The 21,951-nt window shown below is 49.4% G+C and overlaps 1 protein-coding gene across 1 annotated transcript in view; it reads left to right on the top strand.

The window, feature by feature from the left end:
- The window catches only part of LOC132872866 (protein FAM180A), a 64,302-nt gene that overhangs the window by 13,542 nt on the left and 28,809 nt on the right, over positions 1-21,951 (top strand). Inside the window, exon 2 of the mRNA XM_060907981.1 lies at positions 513-610. Within this exon, the coding sequence (XP_060763964.1) occupies positions 513-610 (98 nt within the window). The remainder of the gene's footprint in view (positions 1-512; positions 611-21,951) is intronic.

The following is a 21,951-nucleotide window of genomic DNA, read 5'->3' on the forward strand; positions in this document are numbered from 1 at the left end:
AATGATATTTTGATTGTCAATTGTTCAGTTGACAGAAAAAAATATCATAAATGGCTCACTATTGGATATACAGTATAACACATGACATAGGGTGGAGAAGGCATTACATCACACAGTATTTAGTGCACTTATGTGTGGAGTAGGAAACTATTCAGAATCAGTATATAACTATGTATGTTCTAGTATTTAAAGCTGTGGGAACATCAGTGCCTATGCATTTGATGAGGAGCAGACACAGTGCTTGGGAGCCTGCCACACAGATGCCTGTTTGCTTTGAAATCTTTGTAGTGGACTCATCTGCGAAACATGAGAAGCATGTTGTGACCTGGGAGAAGATCCTAGTAAAACCTGGTTGCCGCCAACCACAAGCTGTTATATATTCCCTGCAGCTATTCTATCCGCTTGCAGCAGATGGTTTAAGTGTTCAGGTTTGAGGTGTATCACGGTTGAAAGAGAAGAAAGAAAATGTGGTACCCTGAACATGCACTGACTTATGATCTTCTCCTCCTCAGTACTGTACCCATCTGCCTTTAGAGTGAAGAGAGGAACTCCAGAATTGGTGAACCCCTTAATTCAGAGATCGGTGGAGGACACAAACCTGCTCTATGAGGTACTCTTCATCCAGCACTCTCTCCATCAAATCTGTGAGACATGACCTGTTTTTTGCTACTTTTTTAACAATACTCAACACACAGCATCTACAATGACATGGGTAACTATTTATAGCATGATAACATTAGTGTATAAAGAGGACAAATTTCAGTGGTGGCTTATCCATATAGGCACCATAAGTCCACCATTTACAGTATATCGGCCTTTTAACAAATGTCAATTTTTATTCACCACTCTATATATTTTAAATTCAGTTTAATTACCAATTACCTCTTTTGAGTGACCAATGATGTAGAAAAGCACCCCTATATGACAGATACAAGCCAATGTTCTGTTAATATGCTCACGTTTCTAGATATTGCACAATCACAAGGCATCATGCTCACTTCCCCATTTAGCTTTAGACTTATTATTGCACCTAGTGGTAAAAATAAATAAATAAATAAATAAATAAATAAGAACTGCCACAAGCGCAAAAAGAGGCCCATTGGGCCAGAGGCCCCCACACTCACTTTTCTCACTCACAAATAGCCAAGTGAAAGAGCAGACAGTGTGTCTATGATGTACAGAACCATTTCTATTGTAAAATATATTGTAAACATTGGGAGAGGGAAAAGGAAGTTAATGGAGTGGATAATGTCCATTGATCAGAAATGCTTATGAAACAAGTATGCACAATGCCCAATGTTTTGTTTCAGGTATTTTGTGTGGTTTTTGAGTTAGGCTGGAAATTTTTGTTGGAAATGTTTTCCTCCAACACAGTGAAACAAAGATGCATCTAAAATGGCTTAATTCGAGCTGGTAGACTGTATACTGTATAATGGTATGTAGTTGCATCTGAATGACCTAATGTGGGGTTATTCTAAAAATTAATTTGACAATGAACTATAGCCTAAATCATGTGTGATAACCTCTCAACTTCATTTTGTTTGAGGCTGTGTGGTTAATAACATCCCATGATACCAAAATCTATTGTCACAAGCCGCTGTTGAGAACCCTTTGAACCTGCTTCTTACTTCCACCTATGTACACAAAACACCATCTGATATACAGTACCAGTCAAGAGTTTGGACACGCCTTCTAATTCAATAGATTTTCTTTATTATTATTATTATTAATTAAAAGACACCATGTCAAAGTAATGATGGACTGTCATTTCTCTTTACTTAGTTGAGTGGTTTTTGACATAATGGATTATTAGTTGTTGAATAGGGCTATTTATTGTATTTGTTTTACATGACATGCATTTAGCAGATTATCCAGAGTAATGTACAACAAGACCCTGACATACCCACAGCATTAGGTAACCCAGGCAGCTGTTGGGGGTTAGGTGCCTTGCCCAAGGGCACTTCAGCCATTCCTGCTGGTCCAAGGAATCAACCCAGTTACCTTTTGGTCCCAAAGATGGTTCTCTAACCTTTAGGCCATGGTTTATTTACTATTTACTGTTTGATGAGCTCAAACTCATTAAGAAGGCAAGAAATGCCACAAATTAACTTTTGACAAGGCACACCTGTTAACGAAAAACCATTCCAGTTGACTACCTCATGAAGATATTTAAGATAATGCCAATAGTGTGCAAAGCGTCATCAAGGTAAACACTGGCTACTTTGAAGAATGAAAAATATGAAACATACTCCCTCCCTCTCATGACCCGTTCCAGTTTACATATAGATCAAACAGGTCCATAGAGGATGCTGTCTCTGCTCCTCTACACCCAGCCCTCACTCACCTGGACTCAAAGAACACCGATGTGTGAATGCTGTTCTTGGATTACAGTTCAGCATTCAGCACAATCATTCCCCAGCAGCTAATACAAAAACTCGGACATTTGGGACTCAACACTTCTCTTTGTAACTGAGTGCTGGACTTTCTTACAGGGAGGCCACAGAACGTGCGGGTCGGCAGTAACACCTCCAGGACCATCATGCTGAGCACAGGGGCCCCACAAGGGTGTGTGCTCAGCCCACTACTCTTCACCCTGCTGACCCATGACTGTGTACCAATCTACAGCACCAACCACATCATCAAGTTTGCAGATGACATGACTGTGGTAGGCCTCATCACTAACAACAATGAAGCCTACCACTGGAATGAGGTGAGCCAACTGGTCCAGTGGAGCAAAGACAACAATCTCTTCCTGAATGTGGGGAAGACCAAAGAGATTGTAGTCGACTTCAGGAGAGGTCACTCACAGCATCCCCCTCTGACCATCAACAGTGCTGCAGTGGAGGGGGTGACCAGCACCAAATTCCTAGGGGTGCACATCACTGAGGACCTCTCCTGGTCCAACACCATCGCATTGCTGGCCAAGAAGGCTCAAACTCACCTCTACTTCCTCTGCAAACTGAGAAGTGCATGAGTCCCACTCCCCTTCATGTGTTCTTTCTACAGGGGCGCCATTGAGAGTGTCCTCACTGGCTGCATCACTGCGTGGTACGGAGGCTGCAATGCCTCCTGCTGGAAGACTCTGCAATGCATAGTGAACATGGCCAGCAAGATCATTGGTACCCCTCAGCCCTCCCTTACGGACATCTATCACTCCCGTCTCACTCGCAGAGCCATCAGCATCGCTGGTGACACTTCCCACCCTTCACACTCACTCTTCAGCCTCCTGCCCTCAGGAAAAAGGTACCGGAGCCTCCGGGCCCGCTCCACAAGACTGCTGAACAGCTTCATCCACCAGGCTGTCAGGATGCTGAACTCTGTCCACTACCTACCCTCTACCCCTGGTCTGTAACACATTCATTCACACAAGAAACTCTATCTCATCCGTTTGCACATCACACTACAATCATTTGCATTACTGTTGTATCTGCTGCTATTGGTCATTTGCACTACTGTTCATATACACCTCATAAGCTACTCTTCTTCTAAGCACCTTCTCCATTACAGATATTGTACTGTATTTGCACTACTGCTATTTTGTACACTGTTTGATTTTAGAGTGCATTTTTACACACACACACACACACACACACACACACATATATATATATATATATATATAGCGGCACGGTGGTGTAGTGGTTAGCGCTGTCGCCTCACAGCAAGAAGGTCCAGGTTCGAGCTCCGTGGCCGGTGAGGGCCTTTCTGTGCGGAGTTTGCATGTTGTCTGCGTGGGTTTCCTCTGGGTGCTCCAGTTTCCCCCACAGTCCAAAGACATGCAGGTTAGGTTAACTGGTGACTCTAAATTGACCGTAGGTGTGAATAGTTGTCTGTATCTATATGTCAGCCCAGTGATCACCTGGCGACTTGTCCAGGGTGTACCCCACCTTTCGCCCATAGTCAGCTGGGATAGGCTCCAGCTTGCCTGCGACCCTGTAGAACAGGATAAAGCGGCTAGAGATAATGAGATGAGATGAGATGAGATTTTTTTAATCTGATTTTACAAGTAAGGTGAGAGAGAAACGGCATTTTGATTCTCCTATATCTCCTGAATATATAGTGAATTGACAATAAAAAATCTTTGAAACTTTGAATCTTTGAATCTACTTTGTTTTATAAAGACATTTTTTGTTTACCATATAATTCCATATATGTTCTATATGTTTGTGGCAGGGCGGCACGGTGGTGTAGTGGTTAGCGCTGTCGCCTCACAGCAAGAAGGTCCTGGGTTCGAGCCCCGGGGCCGGCGAGGGCCTTTCTGTGTGGAGTTTGCATGTTCTCCCCGTGTCCACGTGGGTTTCCTCCGGGTGCTCCGGTTTCCCCCACAGTCCAAAGACATGCAGGTTAGGTTAACTGGTGACTCTAAATTGACCGTAGGTGTGAATGTGAGTGTGAATGGTTGTCTGTGTTTGTGTCAGCCCTGTGATGACCTGGCGACTTGTCCAGGGTGTACCCCGCCTTTCACCCGTAGTCAGCTGGGATGGGCTCCAGCTTGCCTGCGACCCTGTAGAAGGATAAAGCGGCTAGAGATAATGAGATGAGATGAGATGAAATGAGATGAGATGAGATGTTTGTGGCAGTGGGGGCGTGGTCAAGCGTCAGTCTGTGAATGGAGGGCGGAGTCAGGGAAGGTAAGTGGCAGAATCACTGCACCTGATGTAAGTTAACCTGTGTTTGTGTGTCTTCCCCAGTGACCGCGCCCTATAAAAGGAGAGAGAGAGCAGAGGAAGGGAGCTCTCTCCCCAACCAGAACACTTGTGTGTGTGCGTGCGTGTGTGGCTGGGAGAGTGTGAAAAGCTGAAAAGCTGCAAATAAAAAGAGTTTTGAGAACTCAGTTCTGGCCTGCCGTGCCTCTGTGCTCCACCCACCCGCTCTGATTCCTACAGTGGTGCTGAAACCCGGGACCGGAGCACAGAGGAGAACAGCCCCATGGAGTCCCCCCGTTCAAAGACCTGATCCATGCCCTCGCCATGGCCCAACAGAGCCAGCACCAGGCGCTGGTCACCCTCCGGAAGGAGCAGGAGCAAAGGTTCGAGGCCCTGGTGTTGGCACAGCAAGAAGATCGTCAGGCGTTCCGGCACCTACTCACGTTGGCGGGGTCTACCACCTCCACCGCTGCAGGCCCTCCCCACCTCACCCTAATGAAGATGGGCCCATACGACGACCCCGAGGCCTTCCTTGCGCTCTTTGAGCAGGCAGCAGAGGCGTGGGGCTGGCCAGGGGAACCGCGTGTGGTGCACCTCCTCCCCCTGCTAATGGGCGAGGTGCAGCTGGCCGTGCTACAGGTCTCTGCCGACAGCCGGCTGGTTTACGCCGACCTTCACCGGGCTGTCCTCCAGTGTGTGGGGCGCACTCCGGAACAACAATGGCAGCACTTCCACGCTCTGTGCCTGGAGGAGGTCGGCCGGCCGTTCGCGTTTGGCCAGCAACTCTGGGACGCCTGCCGGCGGTGGCTGAGGGCTGACAACCGTGACGCCGAGGGAATCATCGATCTGGTGGCGCTGGAACAGTTCATCACCCGACATCCTGAAGGAACAGCGGAGTGGGTCCAGTGCCATCGCCTGGCGTCACTGGATCAGGCCATCGAGCTGGCGGAGGACCATTTGGTGGCTGTTCCGACAGCAGGACAGCATGTCTCCTCTTCTCCCCTATCTCTCTCTCTCTCTCTCCCCCTCCGCTTCTGTTCCTCGTCCTCGCCCCATTCCCCCACCATGGAGGCAGGGGCCGGCTCCACCCCAGCCAGCCCGCCGCACTTGCGGTGCCCTACAGTTTCCTGTCTGTCCCCCCCCCCCCCCCCCCCAGGTGAGTGATCTCCGGAACACCGGTGCAGAGAGAGAGCCTGGGCCGATTTGCTGGTGCTGCAGGAAGCTGGGGCACCTCCAGCATCAGTGATCGGCGATGGAGGTGGGCGCGGTGGTCTGGATCCCTGTAGGTTTAATTGGGATTAATTAAATTATAAATTATGTAATAATTGATAATTGAATTAATCAATTTATAAATAAAGATCAGTCTCATAAAATCTTAAATTATTAATCTTAATACTCACCATGAATGGTTACATTCAAGATTAATGGTAGCTCTGCATTAGATGGGAAATCCAGTTGTATACAAAAGCTAAATTTTGAAGGAAAAAGGAGTTCTAAATAGTTGACCTTGTGAATAAACAACAGGAACAAGTAAAATGTAATTCAATTTGATTAGCTTTTATTTGTCTACTACTCACTAATAATAATCTCACAAAATACATTCAACGTCGGGCAAAGGTAATAACAAGACAAAACAATGGAACAATTACACCTGGACCATAGATTTGAGGGGAAGAGAGAGAGAAAGAGATAGGAAAAGAGAATCCCTTTTGTGTGCGTGTGTGTAGGTGTGTGTGTGTGAGAGAGACTAGGGCAAGCCGATGCGTGCGTGTGTGTAGGTGTGTATGTATCTGTGGGCAGATGCTAACGACTAGCCACTCTGGCAATGCTTAAACAAAATGGCGGTCAGTGCCTAGGTGTCGTATCACAGGTAACTCAATGAGGGAGGTACCAAAATGGCGTCGGGCAATATGGCGCCTGCAGGCCTAGTCGAGAACACAAGCCTACCAGCTAGCGTATCACCCTAAGGTAGCTAGCAATAAGTTGCTAAGGAGAATCTGACCACGTTACAGCTAGATCCAAACACTGTACTTAACAATTTCCAACAGACTATCTAGGCAAAGAACTCAACGCAAGGGGGAGAGAGAGAGAGAGAGAGAGAGGGAGGGTGTGTGTGTGTGTGTGTACTAGGTGTTGGGTGGAGAGAACTAGGCCTTGTAGCGGTCTAGCCTCGGAGCTTAAAATAACAAACTTGTCGCTGCGCTGCTAATCAGATAGGGAAGCTAGCAATGGAGTTAAGGAAAGATATCATGCAAGATACCCTGTCTAACAAGTTCAAAGAAAAAAACAGAACCAAAACAAACAATAAAAAAAAAAAACACCTTCCGTGTCTGAGTGGGTATGCTAAACAGCTCAAAGCTTAAACATGACCCTAACAACCATCTGAATAAGCTACAAATTAAAATTTGCCCAAATGCCTACTCAATGCGATGGAAGTTCGTTCTCCGATGTCTGCGCTGAGGGTCGCGGTCCGAGGAGAGGAGGTTAGCGGCGAGTTGCGTCCAACCGCGGCTAACAAAGCAGGGAGATGGAGGCCTAGCTGGCCCATGGTGCTTCGGGAGAAACCTCCGGTGATGTGTCGACGAGAAAAAGGCTGAGAGGAGCGAAGCTGTCCACAAATGCCTCTTAGCGTGGAAAACTACTTAACTGTAGTTAAACTTTGCAAAGGTTTAGAATTAAAACCACTATATCACTGAAACTTAGCGGGTCATTCAAAAGTTCGGCCGAAACTAATTTGAACAGGCTGTTCTCAGACAATAGCGGTTAGTCTCAACACTGTAGGTGAGTGTGCCAACAGTCCGTCCGACCACTCCAGTAGCCAGAACACGAGAGGATGAATCGAGGCGCTCTCGATACAGTTAAAGCAGTTCCACTTTACGTCACATCCGGGTGGAGTGCGCAAGGAATTGTGGGATCGTTATAGGGGGCGCTGGCAAGTTACCAACATTCCCCCCTTGGCCATAGGTGCTGAAAGGAGTGATACCCTATGGGCACATGGTGTTTAGTCCGCGACCCACGGTCCCTGGTAGTTCCACAAAGAGGTAGTTCCACAAAGAGGTAGTTCCACAATGAGGTAGTTCCAAGGGTCCTTTCTGTGAAAAGTCTTTCAGACACAGTTCAGCAGTTCAATACAGTCCATAAGATGCATAGGCACTTGGGCATGAAAGCATAGGCACCTGGACATGAAAACAATTACACTATGGCTACTTAACTACCTTCTACATACAACATTTCACACAGCAAACAAAAAAATAATAATAATCAAAACTCCATAAAAGAAAATGGAAAAGAGGGGTTAGTTAGCGTGTTAGCAAGCCTACCCTTCAAGAAAGTTAGTGGAGGCCTTAGGCCTGATGGAGAATCGGACAATGCCACGATCTAATTTCTCAGGTTCGTAGATCGTTTTGTCCAGTTTGTGGTGTAGTGTCAGTATGTACCTATGTAGAGTGATGGCTATGAAGACTGTGATAACCCAACCGCTAGCTAGAAATCCCAGTGCAATTCGGCTTATTAAAGATCCTTGATCGGACGAGGGGTTTGAGCGGTTATTCAAGAAAGTGGTAGTGATGCCAGTGGGCTTAAGATTGAATTGCATGGTTTTGGTCCCTTCCAGCAGTAGTTGTGCTTGGAGGGTGGAGTTTATCTCAAGTTCGTGACCTGGGAAGGCATCGGGCATTTCTATCTCAGTCTCATACTGGTCAGCGCTAAGGTGATGGAGGGTGATGTCACCCACGTGAACAGTGGCTCCTAGTGGGACACTTAGGAGAGAGGTTTCGTTAGGGATCTTCATTCTAGTGGCAGTGTTATGTTGATCATAGGATATCAGAATCTCAGTTTGGGGAGTGTTGATTAGCCACCGATTACCAGCTCTTTCTACTCTAGTTAATATTCCTTCATCTTTAATAGACAATTTGCCTGCACACTTCTGATCGGGGACTTTTGTCAATCCACAGAGATGGTCTGTGGTGTCTCGGATAAAGGGATTGCTGGGGCAGACCCAGTGGATATCTTTGGTAGAGGTGCACATGTCTAAGTTAGGGATGAGGTAGATAGAGGGGTTGTCATCGTGATAGGCTATGGTGGGAGGTGTCTGCAAACGTACGTGTACGTCATTGTTCCAGAAACCTACATTAAGGACAGATTTGATTCTGTATATGTTTTGCCGTTCAATAACGGGGAGATTGAGGATGAAGCCTATTTCTAGGTTTTGAGGGTTCACAAAAATGGGAATAGCACTGCCAAGACTATAAGCCAGATGAATCTGTGATGAGTAAACGTTAGTCGTGGTAGTAGATCGGAGTATGCTGTCAACCATGCTGAGGGGTATCAAATATGGTGGGATTTTACCTCCACTCAGGGTGCTGAGAGAGCTACTTACTTCTCTCATCAGGTCCTGCATTAGGTCTCGGATTACTCGGACGTACTTGACTTCGCTTCTCATGATTGTCGCTAGCCTGTCTACGGCATGTACTGTGTTCTTGATTAATGTAGAATGCATGTTAACGGTTAGTATGGTTCCCTGCAGGGTTTTGCCTAGGCCCTGCAGCTCCTCCTGTTGAGTTAGTAGCCTACCCTGGATTTCTGGCATTTCTTCCTTAAGAATGTTCATTTCTCGTTTGACTGCGGTCAGGCTAACGGTGTTAACGGCAGAGAGGCCCATTGAGAACAGAGAGCCGATGGCGGATGCAGCAGTAAGTAGTCCTCCGAGGAACCGTTTAGGGCGTGTTTTGCCACTGAGTTCCTCCTCAGTGACTATGAACTTCTGTAACTGTTCGAGCATGTGAACTGTGGTATGCTTGGCGTGTTCGATGTTGGACCCAATCTCGGAGTCAGGCCCGGTTTCGAGGTTTGTTTGTGTGGGCAACCTAAAATGCTTACGGTACATGTCCCAAGGATCGAGGCGGGTGTACACGCGCTGGGTGTGGACGCGGCAATTGGTGAGGAGCAGTCCTGGGGCATCTTGGAGAACGATGCCGCTCGGCGGACCTGGTTCCACTATGTTACCGGCCAATGTGGTCTGCAGGACTAGGAAGATGCCGAGGATCCAGAGAGGGGCCATTCTGCAACATACAGGAGTTTGTTATTCTGATTTGAGTGGTAACAAGGGTGGTTACTTATAGATGCATGCTTATGGATTGAGAGGCATGCAACTAAGTTGGGCAGGCTATAACTTATTGTTTATCCACCCCCCTATGGAGTGTGGACTGCTCAAAGAGCTTTATTTGGTTGCTATGGACCCATCTATACGAAGGCGCCTGGCTGGGCTTCGAAGTTTTGATGCGGTAGGCGACGGGGGACAGTTTACCGACGATTTTGAAAGGACCAGACCAACGGGGTAAGAATTTTCTGGCTACTCCTACCGGTTTGGTGAAATTGAAGTATAGGACTCTGTGGCCTACTTCGTACTCACGGTGTGTCGCCTTCCTGTCGCAGTAAGCTTTCTGGCCTTTCGCACTCTTTTCGAGGTGTTCCTGGGCCCACGCAAATGTGGCCTGCAAGTGGCGTTGCAAGGCGGTGACGTACTGGTGTGCGGTGTACGCAGTGGCAACGCTTAGGTCCTCTGGTCGGTAGAGGAGGTGTAAGGGAAGAACCATTTCACAGCCAGTCATCATTTCAAACGGAGTGACTCCGGTGGTGCGGTGAGGAGTGGACTGAATGGCCATCAGCACCAGAGGGAGTTTGATGTTCCAATCTTTGGTTTGGTTGGCGCGTTTGACCTGACCGGAAGACTGAGGATGATACGCGATGTGGAATTTTGCCTCGACTCCGAGCATCTCCCACAAAACTCTCATGACCTCTGCGGTGAAATGAGTACCTCGGTCAGAATCAATGGATAGGGGCAAACCCCAACGGCTGAACACATGGTTCATAAGAAGGAGAGCGGTGGTCTCTGCGGTTTCGTTCGGGGCGGGCAAGCATTCCACCCACTTCGTGAACGCGCAAGTGACGGTCAGGAGGTACTTATTACCTCGAGCCGATTTCGGCACCGGTCCGACCCAGTCTATCTGGAGATTAGACCAGGGGAATGAGATGCCTTTGCTTTGCAGTGGGGCGCGGTTCAACGGTTGGGCTGGTCGGAATTGGCAGCAAATCAAGCACCCTTTGACATACTCGGTGACGTCCTGAATCATGAAGGGCCAATAGACAATCTTTTGGAGTGTCTGGTAGGTCGCCTGAGCGTTCCTATGGCCCCCGCATGGGCTGTCGTGAGCATACTGCAACATGACCCCCCTATGATCTGTGGGCACGACCCACCGGGGAGGTCCCTGGTTGCGTGGTGTGTACACCAGGAGTCCTTTCTTGAGTTTTAAGCCATTTTTGAGATTGTGAAGGTGATTTAAGTCTCGGGACTGTTGCAACTCTTGTGGGGAAATTGGGGATGCCACGGGGTCCGCAAGGAACTTACGGATTTGGTGGATCACGGGATCCCTTTCCTGCATAGACACCAGGTCGGCGTCCTGGGGCAGTCGGCCGAGTTGCACTGTTCCTGCTTGGGGTACTGCGTCAGTTTGACCTGCTCTAGCCTGTCGGCGAGTAATTGCGGTTACGTTATGGCGTGGCGTCTCGGGAAGCCATGACGGCTGGAATTCCCAAAGGGGGCTGTCTACGGCTCCCGCTTTGGCGAGGCCATCTGCCTCATTGTTACTGACTTTGTCAGGTCCTGGGACTTGAGGATGTCCCTTCACCTTCTTCCAGTAGACGCACATTCCCCGTTCGGTTACGAGTCGATCGCATGCTAGGAAGAGTTCGGAGTGTTTCACTTCCTTGCCCCTTGCGTTTTTCATGTCCTTCACCTTCCACGAGGGAAAGTGTGAGACGAAGCTATGCCTGGCATAGTTTGAATCAGAGCAGAGAACTAACTGCTTGATGTTCTCACGGGCAGCTTGTTGCAGGACGATGAGCACGGCTGCTACCTCCGCATATTGGCTAGTCTTAGCCCCGAGTCGATGTTGATATTTCCCTAGTATAGGGCCATTCGCCCATACGATACCGACACCGGCTTGGACTTTGCGTTCATGATGGAATGAGCATCCATCTATGTAAGCGGTGGGGAGGTCTTTGCAGACCTTCTCGTCATAGTAGTGGTGGTCAGAGGGGAGAGCAGGTACGGTTGTTAGTTCGGTTTGATCCGGACTATTCTTGCAGTCGCAATGCTGGCATTCCGCCAGGCCTCGGCCAAGCGCCATCTTGTGGTTCTGGGCGTACTTCACCTCGACGTCGTAGCCCTGTAATGCCATCATCCAAGCTGCGATGCGACTGTTCAAAACTCTTCCCTCTCTCAGCCTCTGGCTGTTCAAGAACGAGACCGGTTGATGATTGGTCTCTATCACCACCTTCTGGCCACCAATGTAACTGCGAAAGTGTTCAACGGCCCAGACCATGGCCAGCAGGGCTTTTTCGCAGTCTGAAAATTTCAACTCCACAGCACTGAGGGGCCGACTGGCATATGCTACGACACGGCGATCTTTGTCATGCTGCTGTGACAGTGCGGCGCTCAGGCAGTGGGTGGAGAAACTAGCCTCCAAGAAGAACGGTTTGTCTTTGTCGGGATACGCAAGGCAGGGAGCGGAGCAGAGCTTCTGCTTCATGCTCTTGAATGCGAGTTCTTGAGGGTCACTCCACTGGAAGGGTTTATCCTTTCGGAGGAGCTCGGTGAGCGGTCGTGCTATCTCCGCGTAGTCCTCGATGAACTGTCGGGAGTAGTTGCAGACCCCTAAGAAGCTCCTGAGTTCAGGTACGTTGGATGGGGCTTTGATGTCTTGGATAGCCCGCACCCTCCCCAACTGGGGTTCAATGCCATCTGGCCCAACGCACAGCCCAACGTATTCGACTTTGGTGCGACACCACTGCCCTTTGGTGACAGAGAGCTTCGCTCCTGCTCTGGACAGCTGAGACAGAACGTGGCGTATCTCCTCGAGGTGTGCATCAAAAGTCTGTGACCTAATGAGGATGTCATCGACATAGATCAAGTTGCCACGAGCTGCGGCATCGCTCATTGCCTTATGCAAGAAGATGTTGAATTCAGCGGGGGAGTTCGCGTAGCCGAACAGACATCGGTTGAAAGTTAGCTGGCGGTTCCCAAAGGAAAAGGCCAGCTTGTGCTGGTCAGCTGGATCCACGCGCATGGTCCAGAATCCACTCGCCACGTCAGCAGTGGAGAGGAACTTTGCACCCTTCACCTTGGCAAGTTCTTGATCCAGATGGATCATGGGCCATCTTGACAAGGGCACTTGCTTGTTCAGCTGCCTATAGTCAATGGTGAGGCGCCACTTGCCATTCGGTTTCAGCACCGGCCACAAGGGGGAGTTGTAAGTCGAGTTACACTCGCGAATGATCTGCTTTTCCAGCAGAGTGTCTAGTGTTTCTTGTATTGAGTCGTATGCGGCTAACGGGATTTTGTATTGCCGCACGAACATTGGTGGAGCGTTCGGATCTGTTGAGATTCGGACGGTGTGGATGTCTGTGACTCCGCAGTCATTGGAATCTCGCGCCCAGATCGCCTTGAAGTCGTAGAACAGTTCACGGAGCTGTCGTCTCTGGGCGTCCATGGTCAGGCTGTCAGCTTTCACCAGCTGTTGTTGAACTTCTTGTTCGAAGCCTGGGTACAGTTCACCTAAAGCTGAATCAACAACCTCAGTTGCAGGGGTGACGTTGCTCGATTGCGTGGCAAGAGCGTACACCAGCATGTGTTTCGGGGTGTCAGTTTTGGTCATGACTATGCGCTCGTCGTGAAGCATGTCGTGAGGTTCGACGCGGCTCATGTGGAAAGGAAGAGTAATCCAGAGAGGTTCCACTGGATCGGAATGAGTGTCCGGCGTTGGCAGCTCACCGATGACTGGAATGGTGAGTTCAAAGTCATGGAATGCCTGGTCTATCAGAAGGGCTAAAGGCCGATGGGCGGGGATCGTGATGGCGTCCCGTGTGGAGTTTTGAACCAGGAGGTAAGCGGAATGATGATTCACTTCAAGCAGCGGAGTCCCACACACGGCCAAGTCGAGCTCCATGAAGAATTTGAGGGGCTGGAAGAACGCCTGGGAGCTACGAAACTGTTGGTCTTTCATGATGACCAGCTTAAGAGGGGAACCAGCAGTCCTAGCGGGAATGACAACGTCGAATTCACTAGCGACATGGCAGGCTTGGGGAATTGTTTGTCCTGACCGCATTTGTTCCGGGTCAGCTTGGAACGGGTGCTTAGCGGCGTCGGCTTGGGTCCAGATGACCCGGTTGACTAGGTCCAGTTGGGCTCCCAGTCTGACCAAGATGTCTGCCCCGATGACCAGTGAGTCAGGAAGTCCGGGGATGACACTCAAGAAATGAAGAAATTCTCTCTGACCGATGGTGAGCGACACAGCGCAGACGCCCGTGGCTTTGGTGGGGCTCTGTGGTTGTTCGGCTGACAGTAGCCGGTGGCTCTTCTGCACAAAGACAGGGGAAGGAGTGCTCTGACGCACTATGTCGAACCACGTTTGGCTGATGGCTGACTTCTCTGACCAAAACGCTAACCTGACGCCCGGTGCCGTGACGCCGTTGACAGTAATGTTGCCAGATATCCAGGGGTAGTACCTGGTTGGGGCAGATTCGCCAAGAAAGCAAAGGAAAGACGGGTGGCCATCAAGCGCGTTGCGGTTGAGAAGAGTGTCGGTTGAGTTCGGTGCTTCTTGACTCGGCTCAGGGTGGAGCGGAGTGGTCTCAAGGTTCTCGGGGACCTGCCCTGACTCAGCTATCGGTGGAGTAGCATCCATGCTAACTTCATTGCAACGGGCTCGATCATGACGACGAGGATCTGGGGTCTGTGGGGACGCGACCTGGGCCCACAGTTGCCCACGACGACAGTCAATGTGGGGCGCTAGCCTATCTAGTAGGTCTTGGCCAATGAGGAACGGTTCTACCCCAACAGAGCAGATGTAAGTAGGGTGAGTGATGGACATGCCCTGGAACGTGAGTTCTAACCATGCAATGGTTGTTACTGGGGCTTGATTCTGGGTGAAGCTAACCAAGTTGACGTCACAACGTTCGGTTCTGATGGGTCTACCTTGCACGCGCCGCACATCAGAATCCTCTGCGAAGACTTTGGAACACATCAGGGTGATTTCTGACCCGGTATCCAAGAGAGCTTGGAGGGAAACGTTGCCTTCTACCACCACTGGGGTATAGATACGCTTGGCGTTGCCTTTCCTAACCAAATCTCCAAGAAACTGCGTCAGGGGTGCATCCTGCGGGTCAGGCTTCACTACTGGGGGGGTGGTTTCAACTCATCGCTGCCTATTGGGCAGGGGTCCTTTCCCCACCCCACGAGGTAGACACGTGGTGGTGGGGATGGGTCCTGGCCTAGTCATGCTGACGGTTCGTCCCTGTCCTTGCTCGGCTTACCCTTCCTGTTCTTATTGCTCAGCAGTTGTTTAACCCGTGCTAGTTCGGTCCTCAGTTCTGCCATCCCAAGCGGCTCTTGGTTGGCTTGTCTAATCTGTGCTAGTTCGGCCCTCAGTTCTGCCATCCCAAGCGGCTCTTGGTTGGCTTGTCTAATCTGTGCTAGTTCGGCCCTCAGTTCTGCCATCCCAAGCAGCTCTTGGTTGGCTTGTTTAGCGGTAGCTAGCTTAGGGCTCTGCTCCCTTCGAGAGGAGTTGCGATGGGGCCTTGACTGTCCGCTATTCTGAGATTTAGGGCCGTGACTGCCAGGTTTGCGGTTACCTTGCCCTTTGGCATTGGGGCCCTGTTCCCCCTTGGCTCCAGCTTGTTGAACTTTCCAGTTACCTTTGGGTTGACTCGATGTCTGGTGGCCGGGGTTTGGGTTCACCCAAGGGGGTCCGCGGTTTGGGGCTTCACCCCCTTCTAGGCCTAAGGACTGACCTTCCTGCTCATATAGGCTGAGGACTCTGGGATCGTCCTCGTGGCGGTCCGTGGGTCGGACGAACGTCTCCCACGTTAGTTGTGCGGTGCGGCGCATTTCTCTCATAGTATGGGGGCGCTGGCGACACGCGAGTGTTACTTGGTTACGGATGCATGGGTGAAGGTTATGGAGGAAGAGGGACTTGAAGTTGCGATCTTCCTCTAGCCCGGGCTTGCTTCTGCCCTGAAAGTACGCCACGCGGAGCCAATGGTAGTACTCGCGAGGGTGTTCACTTCGTTTCTGTCTGATTAGAATGGCACCCATCATCGCAGCAGTCTCGTCCTCGTACAACGAGTATTCCTCTTTCAAGTACTTACGTATTTTCTTGTAGTTGTCAAGGACTGACTGTGGTAGGGTCTCAACGAATGCTCGTACGCCACTACCTAAAGTTTTCCAGACTAGTCTGGCCTTTTCATGTGACGTAGCCTCTGGCAGGTCCAGGAGGCTACGTTCGATTTCCCGGAAATAATCATTAACGCTTCGGTGTCTATGATTTTCCGGCTCAAAACGCTCTATGTCTTTCACAAGGACGTCGATTTGGCGGATCCTAGTTTTGCGTTCTGCGACGAGGCGTTTTGATTTTGACCCGTAGGGGTCCTCGCTGTCTTCGCTACTTGAGCTGCTCTCATATCGCCTATGTCTGCGTTTCGGCTTGTAGGCGGCCTCTCCGTCAGAGGAGTCTGAGGGTACGTAGCGTGGCGTTTTCTGCGGGCTAGAGGCTGCAGCGATATTGAAGCGCGAGGGGGTGTAGTGGGGAGTAAAGTAAAAACTCCCAGCACCACGAGGTGGCGATCGCGCAGCTTTCACACGAGTTGAGCTTGAGTGCGGTGTCTGATCTACCGTTCTAAGCTCAGGTTCTTCCTCCTCCAGAGCGGAACTCTGTTCTTGGGAGGGTTTGGCCGATCCCTCATCTGAGCGACGTGCTTGCGTCACTTCTTCTCTGAGGCATTCTATTTCGCGCTTTAGTTCATCTTGTGTGGCTCTCAGGCCCACGAGGCTACTCTCCGCGCTTTCTGCTCTCCTTTGAGCTTCGGCCAGTTGTCGTTTTAGTGTTCTTTTCTCTTGTTCGAGGGTCATACACACATGTTCCATTTCCTTATAGTAGATCATGAACAATTTGGGTAGCCCTTCTGGGAGAGTCATAGTACGCTCCTTAAGTTCCCTAACGGCTATGTGTATTTCATCAAAGCGAGCCTTTTGGTCCAGATCACAGAAGTAATTTCTCCTATCCTCCGGGACTTAGCCTAAATCACCTACAACGTCAAAAAGAGAGAGGAGGGGCCCTTCTGACTCACTTGATGGGGAATGCGACATTTTGTTCGAAATGTATTAATTAACTTAAAGGAAATTAATACTAGGTGTTGATTAGGTTAGAATTGAATTTAATCCAAGTTGCTAAATAATTGATTTGTGGTTTCTTAGCTACTTTGTTTTTCACTAATGTTTCACTTGTATTAATTAGCTCAATTAATAATATTAGTTAACAATAATGATTATTATTAATAATATTAATCAAGTACTTGGATTAGATATTACTCTAATGTACTAATCAATTAAACCAGTTTATCAGCTAACTGTGGTTGACAGCTGAATTTCAGTTCTGTGATTAACACACTGTTAATGATTCACCATTAAAGTCACCTGTGTTATGCCTTGGCAGTTGATTTTGGGTATACAGCAGTTTACAAGTTATTGTTGAGAAATTCACAAGGTCATTAAACTATGCCTCACACGGGGCACCACTTTAATGTAGGTTGAATTGGGATTAATTAAATTATAAATTATGTAATAATTGATAATTGAATTAATCAATTTATAAATAAAGATCAGTCTCATAAAATCTTAAATTATTAATCTTAATACTCACCGTGAATGGTTACATTCAAGATTAATGGTAGCTCTGCATTAGATGGGAAACCCAGTTGTATACAAAAGCTAAATTTTGAAGGAAAAAGGAGTTCTAAATAGTTGACCTTGTGAATAAACAACAGAAACAAGTAAAATGTAATTCAATTTGATTAGCTTTTATTTGTCTACTACTCACTAATAATAATCTCACAAAATACATTCAACGTCGGGCAAAGGTAATAACAAGACAAAACAATGGAACAATTACACCTGGACCATAGATTTGAGGGGAAGAGAGAGAGAAAGAGATAGGAAAAGAGAATCCCTTGTGTGTGCGTGTGTAGGTGTGTGTGTGTGAGAGAGACTAGGGCAAGCCGATGCGTGCGTGTGTGTAGGTGTGTATGTATCTGTGGGCAGATGCTAACGACTAGCCACTCTGGCAATGCTTAAACAAAATGGCGGTCAGTGCCTAGGTGTCGTATCACAGGTAACTCAATGAGGGAGGTACCAAAATGGCGTCGGGCAATATGGCGCCTGCAGGCCTAGTCGAGAACACAAGCCTACCAGCTAGCGTATCACCCTGAGGTAGCTAGCAATAAGTTGCTAAGGAGAATCTGACCACGTTACAGCTAGATCCAAACACTGTACTTAACAATTTCCAACAGACTATCTAGGCAAAGAACTCAAAGCGAGGGAGAGAGAGAGAGAGAGAGAGAGGGAGGGTGTGTGTGTGTGTGTGTGTACTAGGTGTTGGGTGGAGAGAACTAGGCCTTGTAGCGGTCTAGCCTCGGAGCTTAAAATAACAAACTTGTCGCTGCGCTGCTAATCAGATAGGGAAGCTAGCAATGGAGTTAAGGAAAGATATCATGCAAGATACCCTGTCTAACAAGTTCAAAGAAAAAAACAGAACCAAAACAAACAATAAAAAAAAAAACACCTTCCGTGTCTGAGCGGGTATGCTAAACAGCTCAAAGCTTAAACATGACCCTAACAACCATCTGAATAAGCTACAAATTAAAATTTGCCCAAGTGCCTACTCAATGCGATGGAAGTTCGTTCTCCGATGTCCGCGCTGAGGGTCGCGGTCCGAGGAGAGGAGGTTAGCGGCGAGTTGCGTCCAACCGCGGCTAACGAAGCAGGGAGATGGAGGCCTAGCTGGCCCACGGTGCTTCGGGAGAATCCTCCGGTGATGCGTCGACGAGAAAAAGGCTGAGAGGAGCAAAGCTGTCCGCAAATGCCTCTTAGCATGGAATCTAACTGTAGTTAAACTCTGCAAAGGTTTAGAATCAAAACCACTATATCACTGAAACTTAGCGGGTCGTTCAAAAGTTCGGCTGAAACTAATTTGAACAGGCTGTTCTCAGACAATAGCGGTTAGTCTCAACACTGTAGGCGAGTGTGCCAACAGTCCGTCCGACCACTCCAGTAGCCAGAACATGAGAGGACGAATCGAGGCACTCTCGATACAGTTAAAGCAGTTCCACTTTACGTCACATCCGGGTGGAGCGCACAAGGAATTGTGGGATTGTTATAGGGGGCGCTGGCAAGTTACCAACAATCCCCGACGTGCCAGGGACCGCCCTCGATCGGGCCGGAGCGTATCGCATACCGGTGAGTATCCAAGGGGATATGTATCAGGCTTTGGTGGACTCCGGCTGTAATCAGACCTCAATCCACCAAAGCCTGGTGCAAGATGAGGCATTGGGGAAAGCACAATTGGTGAAGGTGTTGTGTGTGCACGGGAATGTTCACAATTACCCTTTAGTGTCGGTCCACATTCTATTTCAAGGGAAGAAATTTAGAGTAAAGGCGGCAGTTAATCCTCGCCTTACCCACTCAGTAATTTTGGGGACTGATTGGCCGGGATTTCGGGAATTAATGACTCATTTACTGAAGAGTGGGGCCTGCCATAGTTCAGCAGGGGGAGGTCCCGGTGTCGCATTGGCAGGAGCAGCTGTCACAGAGCCGTCTACGTCATCATCGCGTCAGAGTGAGGAGCAGCAGGCTCCTCCTCCCTCTCTTGGGGAACCCCTCGCGGATTTCCCATTAGAGCAGTCGCGAGATGAGACTCTGCAGCATGCGTTTGACCAAGTGAGAGTAATCGATGGTCAAACGCTCCAGCCAAACGCCGCCCCGTCCTTCCCCTACTTTTCCATTATTAAGGATAGATTATACCAAGTGACGCATTAATCGAGACCCCATTCGAAAGAATTGGGATGGATCTCGTCAGGCCATTAGATCAGTCAACACAAGGATATCGCTTTATTTTAGTTCTGGTGGACTATGCAACGCGATATCCAGAAGCAGTGCCTCTTCACAATATCTCAGCACATAGTATTGTGGAAGCACTCTTCCATGTCATCTCCCGAGTTGGAATCCCCAAAGAGATTCTGATTGATCAAGGCACTACGTTTATGTCACGCACACTACGTGAACTGTATGGGTTACTGGGAATTAAGCCGATCCACACCAGCGTTTATCACCCACAAATGGATGGCTTAGTTGAACGGTTTAATCGCACCCTCAAAAACATAATTAAAAAATTTGTAAATGAGGACGGACGCAACTGGGATAAATGGCTTGGGCCCCTGTTATTCACAGTGCGAGAGATCCCACAAGCCTCCACAGGGCTCTCCCCATTCTAATTATTATATGGGAGTAAGCTGTGGGGCATTCTCGATATACTGCGGGAAAATTGGGAGGAGGGACCTTCAACAAGCAAAAACGAAATTCAATACGTTATTGACCTGCACGCAAAACTCCACACACTCACACACCTAACCCAGGAGAATATGCGGCAGGCCCAAGAAGAGCAAATCCACCTGTAAGACAGGGGCATGCGCCTTAGGGAGTTTGCACCGGGAAATAAAGTACTCGTGCTGTTGCCCACATCGAGCTCCAAATTGATCACCAAGTGGCAAGGGCTCTTTGAGGTCACACAGCGAGTCGGGGACGTTGACTATGAGGTGAGGCGAATGGACAAGGGTGGGGCGCTACAGATTTACCACCTCAATCTGCTAAAACTTTGGAACGAGGAGGTCCCCGTGGCGTTGGTGTCGTTGGTTCCAGAGAAGGCGGAGCTGGGGCCAGAGGTTCAAAAGGGAACATTGACTACCACTCCGGTCCCCTGTGGAGACCACCTCACCCCGACCCAACTCACGGAGGTTGCACAGTTGCAGACAGAATTCTCTGACGTGTTCTCGCCCCTGCCTGACCGCACCCACCTCATAGGACACCACATTGAGACACCCCCGGGGTGGTAGTGCACAGCCGCCCTTACAGGCTGCCCGAACACAAGAAAAAGGTGGTTCAGGAAGAACTTGAGGCCATGCTCGACATGGGCATCGTCGAGGAGTCCCACAGTGACTGGAGCAGCCTGGTGGTCTTGGTTCCCATGGCCGACGGGTCGGTCCGGTTCTGTGTGGACTATAGAAAAGTCAACATGGTGTCTAAATTCGATGTGTACCCAATGCCTTGTATTGACAAGTTGCTGGATCGACTAGGCACGGCTCATTTTTATTCGACACTGGATTTGACAAAGGGATATTGGCAGATCCCCTTGACTCCATTATCCCGAGAGAAAACGGCCTTTTCCACACCGTTTGGCTTACACCAGTTTGTCACACTTCCTTTTGGGCTGTTTGGGGCGCCCGCTATGTTCCAGCGGCTTATGGATAGGGTCCTCCGCCCCCACGCCACCTATGTGGCCGCGTACCTGGACGATATCATAATCTATAGTAATGACTGGCCGCGGCATTTAGAACACCTAAGGGCTGTCCTTAGGTTACTGAGGTGAGCGGGTCTCACAGCCAACCCAAAGAAGTGTGCGATTGGGCAGGTGGAAGTACAGTATCTGGGCTTCCACTTGGGCAATGGGCAGGTGCGTCCCCAAATTAATAAGACAGCAGCGATTGCGGCCTGCCCGAGGCCCAAGACCAAAAAGGGGGTGAGACAGTTTCTGGGGCTGGCTGGCTACTATCATAGGTTTATACCTAATTATTCGGACGTCACCAGCCCGCTGGCTGATCTCACTAAAAAGGGGGCACCAGATCCGGTCCAGTGGACGGAGCAGTGCCAGTGGGCTTTCTCTGAGGTAAAGGCTGCACTGTTACACTCCCCTGACTTTTCTCTCCCCTTTGTTTTGCAGACAGACACGTCGGACAGAGGGCTGGGGGCTGTTCTGTCCCAGGAGGTGGAGGGGGAGGATCGTCCAGTGCTGTACATCAGCAGGAAGCTGTCAGTGCGTGAGAGCCGCTACAGCACCATAGAGAAGGAGTGCCTTGCCATCAAGTGGGCGGTCCTCGCCCTCCGCTACTACCTACTGGGACGCCCTTTTCACCCTCTATTCGGACCACGTGCCCCTCCAGTGGCTCTACCGCATGAAGGATGCCAACGCGCGGATCACCCATTGGTGTCTGGCACTCCAGCCTTTTAAGTTCAAGGTGGTCCACAGGCCGGGGGCGCAGATGGTCATGGCGGATTTCCTCTCCCGTCAAGGGGGGGGGGATTCGGCTGCAGGCTGGACGGCTCCCCGGCCTGAGTCGGGCAGTGGGGGTATGTGGCAGCAGG

This window comes from Neoarius graeffei, chromosome 2 (genome assembly GCF_027579695.1).
Source record: "Neoarius graeffei isolate fNeoGra1 chromosome 2, fNeoGra1.pri, whole genome shotgun sequence".
Lineage (NCBI taxonomy): Eukaryota > Metazoa > Chordata > Actinopteri > Siluriformes > Ariidae > Neoarius > Neoarius graeffei.